At 37.2% G+C, this 12,156-nt stretch overlaps 1 protein-coding gene across 1 annotated transcript; it reads left to right on the plus strand.

Moving 5' to 3' along the window:
• The first annotated feature begins 1,527 nt into the window (after positions 1-1,527).
• Positions 1,528-11,567, plus strand: LOC126057327 (IQ domain-containing protein M-like). Its single transcript, XM_049852820.1, has 3 exons — positions 1,528-1,564; positions 9,309-9,391; positions 11,280-11,567. Exons 1-3 carry the CDS (start codon positions 1,528-1,530, stop codon positions 11,565-11,567), a joined length of 408 nt encoding a protein of 135 aa, XP_049708777.1.
• The last annotated feature ends 589 nt before the right edge of the window (positions 11,568-12,156 follow it).

Below are 12,156 nucleotides of genomic sequence, written 5' to 3' on the forward strand. Positions count from 1 at the left end.
AGGGCTCAGCTCCGTCAGCCCACTAATCAGCAATTCATTGGGCAGCTCCATGACACTACGCACTGAGCAGGGCCCTGCGAAAGGTCAAGGCACCAGGTGAGGCTTCCCTCCTCCATGAAACACTGAAATCTGCATACCAAAAAATGCAGAAGCCTGACCCCTACTCTAGATGGTGGTATGTTTTTTAAAACTCCCCAGATGATTCTAGTATTCATTTAGGGTTGAATATACTATTTTTTTTATCACTATTATATAGTTTGGTTTTCAAGGCATTTGGAGTCTGATTGGAAATATAGTCCTTGGGTGGTGCAAATGATTAATGCATCCGGCTGCTAACTCAAAGTTCACAGGTTTGGGGCCATGCAGAGTTCCCTCAGGAGAAAGGCCAGACAATTTAATTCCGAAAAATCAGCCATCGAAAACCATATGGAGCACAGTTCTACTCTGACAAACACATGGGTCACCATGCATTAGAATCAAGGGCAACTTTTTTTTTTTTTTTAAATATGTCTCTGTGGCTCAGTGGTAGAATTCTTGCCTTCCATATAGGAGACCTGGGTTTGATTCTTGGCTACTGCCTCTCCTGCTCAGCCACCACCCTTCTGTCTGTGGAGGCTTTTGTGTGTTGCTATGATGCTGAAGAGATTTCAGCAAAGCTTCTAGTCTAAGACAGACTGGGAAGAAAGGCCTGGAAATCTACTTGTGAAAATCAGCGAGTGAAAACCGTATGGATCATTATGATCCAGTCTATAATTGGTCCAGGTGCAGGACCAGGTAGCATTTCCTTCTCTTGCGCCTGGGATTGCCATGAGTCAAGGGCTGACTCAACGGCATCTAAGAACAACACGTGCATCTCATAAGGTTGGCATATGATAAGCCCCAAGAGGGGTATGGCCAGCATAACTAATATGTTTAAGGGAAGAACAGATAAATCACTGGAGGTGGGTGATCATGAGGGAGGTGAGATTTAAACGTGGGTTTTAAGGATGGGTGGGCTAAAAATAAGTAAGACGGGACGTTCTGGGAGATGGCCAGCATAGTGTGTAAGGTGTGTGCCAGGTAGCGTAGTGGAAAGTAGTGAGACATCAGATGGACCTGCAAAGAACTTGGACCCCAAGATGTAATTTGAGTTTTCTGTATTTGCAACTAAGCTGCTGCATATGTTTACAAGCTATTTCACTTCCCTGAGCTCCAGGTCAATAGCTCCAGGAACAAGAGGGACAATAGTTGCTATCAGGTGGTTTGGTAAGTTAAGGTAATGGTTATAAAGCACTTGATAAACTATAAAGTTCTACCAAATGCAAGCTGTTGTTATTGGAGGGGAAGACATTGTAGGTTTTAGAGCAGAGGAGTGATGTTAGAAAGAGTTAATTGTTATTGTTCATCCTATTTTTCTTGAGTGAGTGAATTAAAAATCAATATTCATCCTTACTGACTTTCTTAATGTAACTGTGTTTAAGGACCTGGACCCCAGCTTTCAAAAAACAAAAAAACAAACAAACCAGAAAATAACGCTGACGGCGCATCATGGCTGCCGCAGAGGCTGTACCCGAGAAAACGGAATGTGAGTATCCACGCTTACCCAGGAGCTTGACACGTGGTGCTTGGTGCGCCAGCTGTTAGAAGCTGACCTTTCTATTCATGAATAACAAACTCTTAGAACACTAGACTTGTTGGCAAGCTTGTAAGAATCCATCTGATTCCCATTATTTAAATGCAACCAACTTTTGAGAGATCAGTAGCAACTTTCAACTTAGTGTTCTGTCCAGTACCCATCCACTAGCCACAGGTGGCTATTAGTGCTTGAAATGTGGCTAGTACAACTAAGGAGCTGAATATTTAATTTAATTTTAACTCATTTTATTTCAGTTTGAAAACCTTAAAGTTCAGTTAACTGGAAAACTTTTAAGAATGTGTAGAACAACTTGAGTGTGTGAATCTACTTTTTCAAGTGACATTTCACAAAATCTAAATGCATAACAAGAGGACGTGTGTAAGTGCAAAATACAACCCTGGATTTTGAAGGCTTAGAGCAAAAATAAATAAATAAAGAATGTAAAATGTCTCATTAATCATTATTTTTAATGTTGATTAATGTTAAAAAGATAATATTTGGGTTTATTTTGTTTAAATAAAGTAGACTGTTAAAATTGTGTTATTAAAGTGAATTTCACTTTTTTAAAATGTGGAAAATTTTAAATTACATATGTTGTTCACATTATATTTCTATTGGACAGAGCTGTTCTAGACTTTACTGCAAGTAATCTTAAACTTAGATTTAGGAAGCATGATTGGGAAGTGGAAAATCCCGTACAAAGAGCTGGGATTTTTAGGATTTCCTGCTCTGGTGCCTCCCCTTGCCTCTTGTGACCCCAGAAGTAAATGACCCAAGCCAGCTGGTACTCAGCCAGGGCTACCAAGAAGAGCCTGTGTGGATCTCTTTAACTCTCTATTTGGATAATACAGCACATTTTTAAACATGGAAAGGGCAGAAAAGGAGGAAGACCTAGGAAGTGGAGGAGGAATGTTCTCTAGTTTCTTTGTGCCTTTGGGTCCTGTCCGTAATTAAATTATATTTGAAGTCTTGATATTGTGAGCTTGGAATTCCCCCACATCTCCCTAGTAACCTAATCCCAGTCTGAGAAATATTAACATAGATTTTTTGGGGGTACATTTTATGAAATCTCTCTGAGGTATGTAGGGAACTCAACACAATACCCTTAATTCGGAACTGAAGAGATGGGTCTTTATGCAGAAAACGTTGTGGGAAAAAACTGTCAAATATGTGTTATGGGAGAAGATAACTATATGCCACTTGAAATCTGGGTTTTACTTGGTTCTTTACCCTTTTTGTGAAAAGAAATTAGAAATGGTATGTGCTTTCTTCACTTATGTATAATGGAAATTGAATATAACTTATTCTATTTGATGTTTTTGTTCGAAGTGCTTCCATTCTCTTTCCAGAGATTTTCTTCCACAGCTCTTTACCCTAGAACTAATGGCCTTAGTTTCAGCTTCTTCCCTCTCCAACTCCTCCCTGTCTCTGGCACTTCTTTTTCCTCCGTCTGAACCTACTTATCTTTTAGCACATGCAGTAATAGTCAAATTTTGTTTGTTTTTTACTTGCCTGGAGTTTGATTGTTACTTTTAGCCAAGGAATTCTTTTCTTCAAAACAAATCTTAGGAAGAGCACAAATATGTAAAACAGATAAGGCCTGAGCTGTTCTGACTGAAAGAAGTACCCTCAAGGCATGTGAAATTAATGAAGCGAACATTTAAAACCACTGCCTCAGCATGGATTTGATTCACCCTGATATTTTTCTTGGGATATTTCTGTTTTAAGCCTTATTTCTAATAATACAATGAAAAGCTTTATCTCCTTAAAAAGAAATTCATACATTAGTAAGCTGGTGGTAAAGGACGGTTTATGCTGACTTTTAAAACAGCACCTATCTTTCCAAATGGCTTGGCATGTATTTACAAGTTGTTCTGGCCCTAGATTCTTAAGCACCTGAAGGCAGCTGTAGTGTCTTATTTATTTCAGCATATTTAGCACCAAAATCAGTAGCTGGCTCTTAAAAACTAAATCAGTTGCCACCGGGTCGATTCTGACTCATGGCGACACCGTGTGGTAGATGTTTAACGAAGCTATGCTGAATTGAATCCAACTGAACCTGAGGTGGGGCTTCCCTAACACCTATGAAATCAAACAAGCTCTTACTGTGACTATATATATAAGAATGGCTTTAGTCATGTGGCCACACATCTTCGTTCAAGATATATTCCTCAGTAAGTTTTTGTGGATTTTCATTTTGAAGAATGCAGCCTATTAGCGGGAAGGATGGAAATTAAACTCTCTAAGGTCAGTTATTTTTGTTATGGTTATGAAAAACACATGTTTGTAAGCCCCTGAATTTTTTAAGATGCAGAAAAGAAGTTGCTAAATGATTATACTCCAGAGATGATGAGTGGCTCATTCTGTCATAGTTTATATAACGAGATCTCCTGGTGTCATCCGAGGTTTCCTAGAGCAACTACATACAGAAGCTTTAAAGCAGAAAGAGAAATCTGTGGTTTTACGAACCCTTAATTGCAATAGCATGAAACTGATGATGTATGAAGAATGAGGATTTTTTTAAAAGATAAATATGAGAAATTATTTTAGGTTAGTGAATTTTTGGGACTAGAGGTACTCTTATTTTTTTCCCCGTGGAAGTGTTAACATTTACACTCATTATGTTTTAGGTAAGTTTAATATGACTATTTCAGTCTCTTCATGGACTTTATAATTAAAAAAAATTGTTATTGCTTATAATGATTTCTTACCGCTTTTTTTTTGAATTTAGTAACTTGAAAAAGTGCAAACATGAAAGATTTTATTATTTGCGAATATATTAATTAACTCGTTTGGATAAAAAGAACCATTTTTTGGGTTCCAAGGCATTGATTCCGACTCATAGTGACCCCACGTAACAGAATAGAACTGCCCCATAAAGTTTTCTTGGCTCTAATCGTTGAAGAAGCAGATCACCAGGTCTTTCTCCTGCAGACCCTCTGGGTGGGTTCAAACCCCTGCTGAGAATTTGCATTTCTAACAAGTTCCTAGGAAGGTATACATAAGAATTATCTGGGGATCTTGTTTAAACATAGATTCTGATTCAGTATATCTCAGCAGGAGTTCAAACCGGAAGCAACTAGTCAGAAGCCCTGGAGCCCTGATTCAAACTGCCAACCTTTTGGTTAGCAGCCAGGTGCTTAACCATTACACCACCAGAACCATAATTTGAAGATTTAATTCATTCAAACTGGTTTAGAAAGTTCAGGCTTATCCTTGTGCTATTGAAGACATGAGGCTTGACTAGTGAAATTAATTATGTAAATACTGTTGGGGAAAATTTAGCCTAATGATGTTAGTTATGTTAGTTGCCACTGTGTGGGCATGGTGACCCCATGCGCAACAGAAGGAAACATTACCTGGTCTAATGATAATAATACAGTAATAACAACAGTAATATTACTTAAGTATTAAGTAATAATAAAAACCTGCATTTATAGAAAGTTTTTTATGTGCCAGGCACCGTGCTAAGTGCTTTTCAATGCTACCTAAGTTAATCTTCACAACAACCTCTGTGCAAGAAATATTATCTTATTTTATAAATGAGAAAACAGGCTTAAGGAAATGAAATAAGCCTCATGAGTAAGTTGGAATTCAAACTCAAAATAGTAGTGTGACTCAAGAATGAGAGCTCTTAAGAGTCACTCTATATGCTTGGATATGTATTTGCAAATAAACAAAGCCTTAATTATAGGTTTATTTTAAGCAGAGAGGAAGCAGACCATGGCAACTCCCTCTTAATAATAAAAAAAAATAGCTGAAGTATAATGTGTATTTAAAAGTATAAAAGCTTCATACTTACATACTTACCCCACTGGGAACAAAGAAACAGAAGCCTCAGAGACTAACTGGATGGATCCTTAATGTCAAAGCTGTTTAATTTACTGTAATTTTTAGACTTATTTTTTGAATATATGCATATCCTTGGAAATTATAAAAATAAAGAACAGACTCTAGCTTTGCCTTTTCAGAGGCATTGACATACAAGTTATCTCTTGCTGCCTCAAGAGTTTAACTCCTTTTTTCAAAGGCTAACTTTTAGTTACGGGAGAAAATCAGAACAGCTGCCTCAGCACCTTAAATGACAGACAACAAGGGCACGGGACCGCCAGGTGGAAGTCAACGTGTCAGTGTGCCTTCAGAGCAGCCAGCTCAGGATTCGTGTGACATTGCTGTATTCTGGCTGCCACTGCCCTTTTCTGCTCCTTTATATACAACCCCAGGCCTTATCCCATTTGAGAACCTCATGGCCTTACTGTATGGCTGTGGCCGTCCCTTGATGAGTGGACATCTCCTTGCCGGGCCCCAGGAGGTTATTAGGGTTGCCAGAGTGTATACAAGCTTCTCCACAGTTCTCAGGTGCACCTGGGGAGAAGGGAAAATCAGACATGCCCCCTATCACCACAGAGCCCAGCTAGGAAGATAGTTCTGTCTTGGGAATTGAACTCTTCTGTCAAAGGTTAATTTTGAGTTATTAGAACATTAGGAGAGCTGCCTCAGTGCCTTAAATGGTAGGAAGGCTACAGAGCTGCTGGCATGAAGTTTAAGTGCCCCTGTGCCTTCAGGAAAATGTGAGTATTTCTCCACGGTGGCCAGCCCAGTCTCAGAGGAGTCTTCAGTCTTGGGTACAAGGCATCAGGGAAAACAGCAAAGTAGAAAAAAAGAGGCAGCAAAGGACTCTTGAGACCGGTGCCTGTGCAGGCTCGCAGTCTAGCTGTGTGATTTCAGGAGACACTCAGGCCCTCCAACTCTGAACTTCATCTGTCAATGAAGACGATGTAGATCATCTCTAGGGTCGCGTCAGGTATGAAGACCCTCTGGTGTTTGCAAAACTACATTTGTTTTTTTCAGCAAAGCTACATTTTTAACAAAAACTGATGACTTATGTTTATAAATTCTGTTGCTTGTCATGCGTGTGACAGTTACAGAAATAATTATAAAGAAGGTTTGATTAGTCAGAAGAAGAGAGTTAATAGAGGAAAGAGTTATCATGAAAGGAAGAAAAGAGAGGAACAGGTTGTGGAGTAACACCTGAGGATAACTCACTGCCTTTCCTCCAGGAAATATGTGCTTAGTTGGAGGACCCCCCAAAAGAGGTTTAGATTTTAGTAGGAATTTGATGAAACAGATGATTTTAATTCCTTGTCTCTTATCTCTTCCACCTTATACCTTTGAATGACGAAAATTATATGAGCTGTTAATGGTGCTGATCCAATCATGTGTGACTTGGTGCTCTGATCTGTACAAGGAATATAGATACTTCTCTAGAAATACGTGCATGAAGTCTTAACGATTATTTTTGATTGAAAAGAAGAAAAAAGTTTATTAATCAATATACTTAGAAGTACCTAGACAGCTATGAATGTGGGGGGATACAATGATGGTTGTGGAAGGACACAGAGATTTGACTTTGGTAATTTAATGACTTAAAGCACTTCCCATGGGGAGAAACTAGAGAGCTAGGTGACAATTCAGTGCTGCTTACCTTGGTGGGTCACCTTTAGGCTATATGTCCTCTCTGAACCCAGCACTTGTGGCCAGCCAGAGCCCAGTCATCCCTCTTCTTGATTGCTAAAGTCTTCCTCAGGTGTCATTCCTCAGGACATCATTGCTGCAAAGTAACAGCTACCTTTGGCCTATGAGTCTACATGGTGGAAAGCAAGGAGAAATTTTAGGAAGGAATGAAGAGAGAGTTCTGCCCTCAGTATTTTGTTATGAAATTTTCAAACATAGAGCAAGTTTAAAAGAATTTTAAGTGAACATTCATATACCTACTTCCCAGTCTTTACCATTAATATTTTACTGTACTTGCTTCCAGTTCCTCTGTCCATCTGACATATATATCATTAGTTAGAATTCAATATTTGTTTAGTTTTTTCTTTTGATGCATAATTTACATATAATAAAATGCACAAATCCTAGGTGTATATTCACTGAATTATATAATTACATATGCCTTGTAATCCATATCCATATCAAGATATAGAACATTTACATACCCCCAGAAATTTCCTTCATATCTCTTCTTGGTGAATCTGTGGTACCCCCCCATCAGAAGAATAACTGTTCTGATTTTTTTTTTTCCTACTATGGATTGGATTAGCTTCGTTTGCTCTATAACATCATACAAGTGAAATCCTACAGTATGTACTGTGTTACATAAGGCTTCTTTTACCTGGCGTGCTGTTTCTGAGATACATCCATGTTGTTATGAACGTTAGGAGTTAGGTTCTTTTTCATTGCCAAGTAGTATTTTTTTGTGTATACCACAGTTCATTTACCCATTCTCCTGTTGATGCATGTCTTAGCTGTTGCCAGTTTGGGCCTATTATGAGTGAAGATGCTATGAAAATTCTTGTATTATCAGCCTTTTGGTAAATATAAGTTTTCATTCGCTAGTATATTCATAGGAGTGGAATTGCTGGGTCACAGATATGTATTAGTTTTATAAGAAATTTTCATATTTTCTCCAAATTGTTGTATTTTACATTTCCACCAACAACACGTGAGATTTTTAGTAGCTCCACATTGGCACCAACACTTGTGTTACCAGTCTTTTCAATTCAAGCTGTTTTGGTGGTGGATGATGGTATCTTTTTAAGATTTTGATTTGCATGAAGATGGAATTTTTAACTGCTTCAGATCTGAGTGGGTGAAAAGAAGAAAGAGAAAGCACTGATCCTAAGAGTACTAAAGGAGTTAGGATTATAGAAATGGAGAACCCAATGGACAGACCAAAAACCTAACTTAGATAAGATAATATCTTTAATTTTTGTCGAATCCAAGTTAAGAGGAGGAAGCCAAGAGACACTCATTAATGTCAAATCAGCTAATAAAAAAGGAAATATATAAGGAGGAAATCTTAAAGAATAAATGAGAATGTTGTATTCTATGTACATGCTATGGGATTCTATTCATAAGTCTGGTAAAAAGGCAAGGATCTTAGGAAAATATGAATGAGATAAGAGTTATAATAATGTTATTCATTTGTAGGCGATGATAGTAATTTTTGTTTAGTGTACCTATTGAGGAATTATATTTGGCAATTATAATTTTGCTGACAAGCTGTAAGGTAAATATCCTTGAAGAAATGTGCAGCCACATGTAATAGTCCACGGGTATGCTTTACAGAACACAGGTAGACGTGATAATGACTTTTTGTGCCCAAAGTAATATGTTGTTATTTCTTCTGTATAGTAACATTCGAAGAACTTTCAGCACTGAGGAAGGATATTCAAATTTTGTGTGTTTTCTTTGCTTTCTCCAGCCTTTAATAATTTAGGATATCCCATTTCGCCACTCTGACCATTACAAGCTGATTTTTCTTTTTTAAAAGCAAAATGCTACTTTAGCTGCATTTCATTAACTTTTTTTTTGCATCCACTTACATTTTTATAAAGTCCTGCAAGATTCATAACTTCTCAACTATTTTAATTTCATATTTTAGTTTCACTATTTTTGATTGGAAACCCTGGTGGCGTAGTGGTTAAGTGCTACGGCTGCTAACCAAAAGGTCAGCAGTTCAAATCCACCAGGCTCTCCTTGGAAACTCTATGGGGCAGTTCTACTCTATCCTATGGGGTCACTATGAGTTGGAATTGACTCGGCGGCTACGGGTTTGGTTTGGTTTTTTATTTTTGATTATGGAAGTCCATTAACTACATTAAACAAAATGCTTCTCTCTGTTTCTTAGATCCTACTTTAGAGATCACCAAGCAAGATTTTTTTCAAGAGGCAAAAACTCTCATCGCTCAGCATTATGAGAAGATTAATGAGGTTGATTCTTTGCATTTATCCAACATTATGTTTTTCAGGAAACTAATAACTGTATTTGTATACTACAGTGATTATTCCAGGCGATTGCATAAACCCTAGCATGTGACAGGTTCTGAAAAGACTAGGAGAAAATTGAATCCTCAATGAATATGAAGGTCACATTTTAAAATAGTATTTTTCAATTCTACCTATTATTCAATTATACATTTATTTATAAAGTTTAAATACATATACATAATATATTTTTGATTTGCACATTTAATTCAACTTTTAATGTTTCTTTTGATGAATTATAACAAATATTTGGATTTAAAATCTTAAGTAAATATTTCTTTAAATAATGTTTAGACAAAGCTAAACTAGAAAACTCAACTCAGTTATAGGTTTGCAGTAGGGTTGCTATGAGTTGGAATCAACTAGATGGCCATGTTTTTTTAACTAGAAAATATCCTATGAGGTATGTCTCTTGTATGCCCCAGCATGACATGCTTCCCTATATCTTCTTCCACATCACTTTGCATTAGAACTGTCTGTTTACCAGTCTGAAAGCCCCTTGAGGGCAAGAGACTGTCTTTTTTAACGTTGCATCTCTAGCCACAAGCACTGTGCCTGGTTGAATATGTATTTGTTGAAATGGCACAGACTTGGAAGGTGAGAAGAAGGGCTGAAATGGAAAGGCCAGGGTAAAGAGGTAGGAGAGGCAGCCCGGGTGGAGTTTTGGAGGAGAGTATTTACAGAGGAGGTGAGAATATTTGGGGAAGAGCAACTATTTGGACAAATGGACCTTTGGGGAGGCAGGTGAGAGAAGGGGATCTTAGGATGGTTTACTCTGTGTGCACACCATACACTCCCCTTTTTAGACACTTTTAAGTAAAGACTTCAAATAAAGATTTAAAAAAAATTTCAGTGCTGCCTGAGGGGAGGGCTCTTGTAATTTATGATTTTTCGAATGGCCCTTTGTGCTGAGACTGGCCACAAGGTGGTTTTAATCAGCACTGTTAATATTGTTTAATCCTTTCCTCTAACCAATTTTAAAAACAATTTTCAATTATCTTGATTTCACTAGTAGACATATTAGATGAAAACTTCTTAGTCTTCAAGGTTAGACAGATGTGCCTTAGGACCTTGACCCGTTTTTAGAATTGTATCTAATAATAACAGCATGATATTCCATCTTTGGTTGCTTGGCAAAACGTAATACTAGAATACTAAAATCTCCTTGGCTGGCACCTTGAATTGGCAAGAATTTGAATTTAATTTGTCTGAACTTTTTTTTTTTTTTTTTACTATAGCTCTATCTGTGACAATAGAATGAGTGAAACTACATTGTTTGGGTAATTATCAATGATCTGGAATTGTATTATTTTTCTGCTGCTTAGGGTTGTCAAAATGAGAAAGCATTTAGGTGAATGAAAGAATCTAAAATACAAATTTGATTATTTATATGCTGTTCTTGAGAGTCAACTCCGTGTATGCCCAGTTGTTTTTCAGTTGTTTCCAGCAGAGAAAAAGATTTGGGGTGTTAGCGTTTTGTAGACGTTTGAAAATAATTAAATTCTTATATGTCGACTTGAAATGCCTGTTTAGAAATGGTCTTTAAAGTTGTATTTAGAAATACCACATTTGAGGAGAAAATTACTATTTTAAAATCTACTTTTTTGGGGGGAGAGGAGCAAAAAAAAAAAAGGAAAGAAAATCTGGATTTTTTTTTTGGAAGTCGAATATAACCCTCATGCTTGTGAAGGGATTTTGGAGCACTACCTAGGGTAACATCTCATTTACATGATTACCGTCATGTAATTTATTATAAATGTCCAGTAAGGTAATTTGTAAAATTTACTTAACAGATACGTGATTTTATTAAAATTTATTTTTGTCTCATTCACAGAATAAAATTCAAGGTACTTCTATAAATGTTTTTCGAAATAAACACCAAAAAACGAAATGTGGCAAATACATACCTTTGGAAATTAAAAAAAAGGACACACTTGATGTGGTCCAAGAACATCAGATAGCACGCAAGAATATTTGTTTTCCTAAGGAGTTTTGCAAACATGAATCTTCTGAAAGGCCTTCACACCAAACTTCTTTCAAGGAACCAAACTTTTTTCATGTAAAAGAAAAATGGGAGGACTCTACAGATCAATTTGGAAAAGGTATGTTTTGGGTGGAGTAAAGAAGTTCAGCAAACCAACAGGTAAAACTCTTTGCTTCTGCTGTGCTTGTAGTAGAATTTTCTTGTTAAGACAAAGGTCCAACTTGTAACAGCAGAAAGCAGGGAGGCATGATTAGTAGAGCTGTTAACCTTTGGGGGCACCAGATATTGAGAAGAGAGCATCCTAATGGGAAAGAGAAATTCAGGGGAACAGAGTCAGTTAGCTGCATCTTCTAACAGGAGTGATGTTCTTTATAGTACAAATCCTCAGAGATTGTCTATTTCAGTGTTATTAATTCTTGACAGTGACTGCAACAATGGGCTCAAACATATGTTGCAACAATTATGAAGATGGCACAGGACCAGGCAGTGTTTCATTCTGTTGTACGTAGGGTCACCATGAGTTGGAACCAACTCGATGGCATCTAACAACATCAGTGATATCAGTCACGAATTCTATTGTTGAGCAGGATAAGAGTTTTATGGTTAGTATCCTTCATTTCCCTAAAAGTTGATCTAAGCAGATATATTCGGTTCAAGGTTTAAAGAGTATCTCAAGGCAATACTAGTTTTGCTTCTCCAGAAAACCCAGGCTATGACAATGTTCTTT

This window comes from Elephas maximus, chromosome 13 (assembly GCF_024166365.1).
Source record: "Elephas maximus indicus isolate mEleMax1 chromosome 13, mEleMax1 primary haplotype, whole genome shotgun sequence".
NCBI lineage: Eukaryota > Metazoa > Chordata > Mammalia > Proboscidea > Elephantidae > Elephas > Elephas maximus.

Coding starts and splice junctions, on each gene's coding strand:
- LOC126057327 (XM_049852820.1), top strand. CDS start 1,528: ATGGCTGCCGCAGAGGCTGTACCCGAGAAAACGGAAT. Junction 1,565..9,308: donor TGTACCCGAGAAAACGGAAT/GTGAGTATCCAC, acceptor TCTGTTTCTTAG/ATCCTACTTTAGAGATCACC. Junction 9,392..11,279: donor ATTATGAGAAGATTAATGAG/GTTGATTCTTTG, acceptor TCTCATTCACAG/AATAAAATTCAAGGTACTTC.